The sequence below is a fragment of the Quercus lobata genome, chromosome 8 (genome assembly GCF_001633185.2).
Source record: "Quercus lobata isolate SW786 chromosome 8, ValleyOak3.0 Primary Assembly, whole genome shotgun sequence".
Taxonomy (NCBI): Eukaryota; Viridiplantae; Streptophyta; class Magnoliopsida; order Fagales; family Fagaceae; genus Quercus; species Quercus lobata.
Genome location: NC_044911.1, coordinates 843,058 through 849,057, shown reverse-complemented (window position 1 = coordinate 849,057; position 6,000 = coordinate 843,058). Strand labels below are relative to the sequence as shown.

At 42.4% G+C, this 6,000-nt stretch overlaps 1 protein-coding gene across 1 annotated transcript; it reads right to left on the bottom strand.

The window, feature by feature from the left end:
* Positions 1-1,518: 1,518 nt before the first annotated feature.
* Positions 1,519-3,735, bottom strand: LOC115955413. The gene has a single exon (XM_031073530.1). It carries the CDS (start codon positions 3,733-3,735, stop codon positions 1,519-1,521), a length of 2,217 nt encoding a protein of 738 aa, XP_030929390.1.
* Positions 3,736-6,000: the final 2,265 nt, after the last annotated feature.

Genomic DNA, 6,000 nt, shown 5'->3' with positions numbered 1-6,000 from the left:
CTATTGAGCAATGCCTTGCCAACCGAAAGGACCTTAAAAGCACATTGATGACTGTTGGAAAACTCTTCAAGTTAGACTGACCATCCTTCTTCTTTTCATGTGACTGAACTTAGTGACAAGTACTAAACTGCCTACGTACCCCGGAGAGGGATCAAGTCATCACGTAGTTCAACAGATTTTTTTTTTTGATTATTTCCTTTTTTTTTTTTTGATTTCTTTTTTTTTTTTCTTTTTTTTTTTTCTTTTTTTTTTTTTTTTTTCAATAATTTTTTTTTAGTGCATCACTGAACTCAGCAAAAAATACTAAGTTGCCTACGTACCCCAGAGAGGGATCAAGTCATCACATAGTTCAAAAGATTTTTGTTTTTTTTTTCTTATGTGTTTTTTTTTTTTTGCAAAAAAAAAGGGGGTGCAGTGTGTAATAGTGGGTATCACCACTAATCGAACCTGAGACCTCGGCCTCAAGGGAGAAATGGGTGTCCAACCGCTACGCCACACTCGCAATTGTTGACATGGAGTGGGATTAATTTCTCCTTATTGATACACACTCAAGCATAGAAGCATTTGAGGAACTTCCCATTGATGGGGCCGATCCTTGCATCGTCATTGTTGATCAACTTGTGAACTTGGTTAGTGTTTGCCCCCTGCTTAAGAGTTGGAAGTACATCATAAGCAACAGTCACATGGTTTGACCCGACAACTCCATTGAAGTCTAGATCAATCTTGTTTTCTTTGGCAAAAAAAAAAGGAGGGCTCACGTGTGTAATCCTCGCCCCACGCCCCACAATATTTTATGGGTACCAATTGCACATAATGGGTATCACCATTAATCGAACCCGAGACCTTGGCCTCAAGGGCGACATAGGCATCCAACCACTACGCCATACTCGCAAATAGTGACATAGAGTGGGATTCATTTTTCTTTATTTGTACGCTTTCAAAGGTAATGGGAAGACATCATGTACCCTTGCAACGTTATGGTGGGTAGTTTAAGCTCTTACCGAGGAGCAATCCTCGATTTTCAAGCATAGAAGCGTTTGAGGAACTTCCCATTGATGGGGCCGATCCTTACACCATCATTGTCAATCAACTTATAAGCTCCATTGGTGTAGACTTCTTGCACAACATAAGGTCCATCCCATTTTGAAGTGAACTTATTGCCTGTACGATGAGTTGTGATGATAGGTCTTCGAACGGTGAGGACTAAGTCACCAACTTGGAATGATCGTGGTTTGACTCTTTTATTGAATGCGCTTGAAAGACGAGCTTGATAGCATTCAAGGCGTTGTTGGGCCTCGAGCCTTTTTTCATCAAGTGCCTTAATTCTTGCAACCTGAGCTTGGCATTTTCTTCTCCAGTCAATCCTTCTTGAATGGCAATCCGTAATGATGGGATTCGACGTTCTAAAGGAAGGACGGCTTCCACTCCGTAGACAAAAGAATATGGCGTTGCTTGAGTAGGCGTTCGAAATGTTGTTCGATATTCCCATAATGCTTCTCCGATTCTTTCATGCCAATCTCACTTTGTCTTGGATACCACTTTTTTCAACAAACTGCCAAGTGTTTTGTTAAACGCTTCAGCTAGTCCATTTGCCGGGGCATTATACATGGAGGAGTTGTATTGTTTAAATTCAAACTTCTCGCATAGCTCTGTCATTAGCCTATTGTAGAATGGTTTGCCATTATCAGTTATGATATACCGAGGGACACCATACCGATAGATCAAGTGAGTTCGAATAAAATTGACCACTGTTTCTTTCTTCACTTCCCTAAAGGGTACAGCTTCCGCCCATTTCGAGAAGTAGTCAGTTGCGGCCAAGATGTACAAGTGGCCACCGGATGACTTTGGTAATGGCCCTATTGCATCAAGCCCCCATGCATCAAAAGGCCAAGAAGCTATAGTTGGGTGTAGAGGTTCTGGCGGTTGATGGATGAAGTTTGCGTGATACTGACAAGCTTTGCACTTCTTAGCGCATTCCATAGAATCTTGCACCATTGTAGGCCAATAGTAACTCATTCGTTTGATCCTATAATGTAACTTAGGACCTGACTGATGTGCGCCGCATATTCCAGAATGAGCCTCCTCTAAGGCTTGTTTAGCCTCCTCCTCTCCTAAGCAACGGAGAAACAATCCATCAAATGAACGGCGGAAGAGAGTGTCTTTATAGTAAATGAATCGAGCAGCCCTCCGCTGAATTTCGGTCTTGTGGCGTTTATCATCCGGGAGTCTTCCATGTTGAAGGTATTCAATGATCACTTGTCGCCAATCTTCTTTTTCGACAAGGCATACGGAAATGATGTTGACTTGCTCTTTCTCTTCTTCTTCAACCACAAAAGGTACTACCCACCTTTGGGAAATAGCGACTTTGGTTGTTTCTTGTTGGGATAATGCTAAGGCAGTAGCCAAATTAGCTAAAGCATCGGCCTGTCTATTCTCCTTCCTTGGTATATGCTCCAATGTGATGGCTTCAAAATTTGCTAGCAACTTCTTCGCATATTTGCAATAGGGGATGAGGTCTTCTTTCTTGACGTCATATTGCACCAAGATTTGGTTGATAACTAATTTGGAGTCTCCCAAGATCTCAAGTTGCGATATGCCCATCTCAATAGCCATTTGTAGACCAATGATCAATGCTTGATATTCGGCCACATTGTTAGAGTAGAGTTCGCTTAATGAGAACGAGTAAAGAAGTATTTGCCATTGTGGAGAAACAAACACTACACCTGCCCCCGCTCCCTCTTGACGTGCAGCCCCATCAAAAAACATCACCCATGGTGGCATTACTTCAATGTAAAACACATCTTCATCCGGGAAATCATCAGAGAACTCCCAATCAGATGGAACTGGGTGATCAGCTAAGAAATCTGCCAATACTTGTCCTTTGACAGCTTTTTGTGGAACATATGCAAGGTCATATTGCTGAAGCAAGACTGCCCATCGAGCTATACGACCCGAAATCACTGGCCTGGAGAGGACATATTTGATTGGGTTTGCCTTTGCTATCAAACGGACCATATATGCTTGCATGTGGTGCTCCAGTTTGTCTATGGCAAAGAAAAGAGCGAGGCACATCTTTTCAATAGGAGAATAATTTAATTCAGCCCCATTGAGAGTTCGACTTAGATAATAAAGGGTTCTTTCTTTCCCCTCTTTATTTTCTTGCGCCATAAGAGCACCTAGAGACCTTTCTTGGGCCGCAATATATAGCACCAAAGGCTTTCCTAGGATAAGAGCACCTAAAACTGGAGGATTAAGTAAGTATGTTTTGATGCGTGCAAAAGCATTGCTGCAAGCCTCATCCCATTCAAAGTGCACATCCTTTTTCATCAATCTATTGAAAGGTTGACATCGACCGGCCAAATTCGAGATAAATCGTCGTATGTAGGCCGGTTTTCCCTGCAAGCCTATAAGTTCTCGTAGATTCTTGGGCTCTGGCATTTTCTGGATAGCTTCAATTTTGGACTGGTCAATTTCAATACCGCGGTGCCTCACAATGAAACCAAGAAATTTTCCAGATGTTACGCCAAAAGCGCATTTGCGGGGGTTCATTTTAAGTTGATACTTTCTCAGTCGAGTGAACACGGATCGTAGATCTGTCAGATGGTCTTCCCTCCTTTTTGTTTTAACCACCAAATCATCGACATAACACTCCACGTATTTATGAAGTACGTTATCAAAGATCTTCTGCATGGCCCGTTGATAAGTAGCACCAGCATTCTTTAGTCCAAAGGGCATCACTTTGTAACAGTAAATTCACTTAGGGGTACGAAAAGCTGTAAGCTGCTCATCCTTAGGATTCATTCGAATTTGGTTGTAACCCGAAGATCCATCCATGAAAGATAAAGCTTCATGACCAGTAGTGGCATTAACCATGACCTCAGTGATGGGTAATGGAAAATCATCCTTGGGACATGCATTGTTCAAATCACGAAAGTCAACGCACACTCGGATTTGTCCATTCTTCTTTTTGATAGGGACGATGTTAGCGATCCATTCTGGGTACTGTACTTCACGAATGAAGCCTGATTCAATGAGCTTATTGACCTCGGTTTCTATTTGAGGGATAAGCTCTGGCCGAAAGCGTCTTTGAGCTTGTTTGACTGGGCGCACGCCCTTCTTTACTGCCAAATGGTGTAGAGCAATACTCGGATTGAGCCCAGGCATTTCCTTGTAAGTCCAAGCGAACACATCTTTGTACTCTACTAGGAGCTTGAGGTATCCTTCTTCTTCTTCAGGGGTAAGAAGCGCACTGATGAAAGTTGGCCGGGGTTCTTCAACAGTTCCTAAATTGATCTCTTTAAGTTCATCAACTATAGCTTGTCCTCCATCTTCCAAGGCTGGAGGAGCTTCATCGACCTCTTCATTGGTTGCTTCAGAATCTAACAGTGTACCCTCTTCTATTGTAATATGAAACGAGGATGATACCTCTTCAATTTCCTCATCATGGACGGGTGACTGACTTGTATGTACAATCGTTCGTCTTTTGACTTTGAGCGATCCTTCAGTGTTGATCTCCAAGGTAAAGTTACGTTTCATGCGTGAAGGAATGCTACTGCGGATCTCATCATTGGCTTTCTTCTCCCCTTGAACGTCAAAGTTTATTGAACTTTGAGAATGACTATCAATAGGCCTTTTCGTTGCCCCCAGTCTATCAAAGACTGATTTACAAGCAAGAGTGTCCTGATTTGGTGTTAAAGAAGTTGTATTTAACCTGTCGAACACTGTGATTCGTGATGACGAGGCCTCGTTGCGATCAAACACTGAGACATGGGGTGAAGAATGGTCTTTTCTTTGATTTAAACTTTCGCCGACCTCCACCGTTATGTATTGAGAACTCGAAGAATCGCTTCTTTTCTTGATCCATATCTGAGCTAGTTGTTCAGGAGTATAACCTAATCCGGTCTTTGGGATAGGAATTTTATGCCCTTCAAGCCGCATTTTCCTTTGTGTTTTGCTAAGGCCATGCATCTTTTCTCCGGTGGCTTCTGGAATTAGCTTCCCTAAGTTTTCTTGTTTTGAGAAATCGTAGCCTGCTTTGGCTAACAGCCTATATGCCTTTAGGTCAAACCATTCTTTCGTCCGCTTACTTGGTAGAATACCATGCTCTATCGGACTTTACGAAGACCTCACAAATCCATTCAACGGCTTCCAGGGCAAAGGATTTGTGGATGAAGTTAAAGGCATGACATGATTTTCTTTCAATATGGCTACATCCTCCATCGTGAGCTTTGCAGGTCTCCCCATGTCTTTTGTAGGTTGAAGGCATTCCGCGAATGGTGATTGTCCATTCTTGCGATGTGATAATGGTATATACCGGAGGAATGGTTCTGGACCTTTCTTTGGGGAAGAGATGTCCTTTTTGGCGATGAATTTAACATGCTCCTTTTCATCTTGTTTACCTTTCATAGACGGGATCTCAACTAGAAGAACCTCGCTAGAAATGTCTTCTTTTGCATAAAATTTTGCATCAGCAAAATGAGCTTCGGTTTCTGCAAAAGGCTTTAAATCGGCATCGACCTTTTTTATTCCATTTTGAAAGAACTTGAAGCATTGATGCAAGGTTGATGGCACTATTCCATTTTCATGGATCCAAGGACGTCCTAACAACATGTTGTAGGTCGTCTTAGCGTCAATGACGTGGAACAAGACGTTGCTTTTCAATTCTCCAATGGATAATTCTAGGTGGATTAGGCCGATTGCACGTTGTCCTCCTTGATTAAAACCTTGGATGACCAAACGACTGTGTGATAATTCTTCCATAGTAAAACCCAGTCGTTTCATGGTCATTTTTGGAAGTATGTTAACGGCTAAACCTCCATCAACAAGGATATGCTCGATCCTTTGTTTACGAGCATAACCAGAGACATAGAGTGGGCGATTGTGGGGCTTAGAGCCTAACAATAGATCCTCATCAGTGAAAGTCAAGTCTGGAGAGCATGCGTAACGTCCCTGTGTTTGTTGAAACATATTGGTATGAGGGGCGTATATCTCTGGCTCCTC

Coding starts and splice junctions, on each gene's coding strand:
- LOC115955413 (XM_031073530.1), bottom strand. CDS start 3,735: ATGCCCTTTGGACTAAAGAATGCTGGTGCTACTTATCAACGGGCCATG.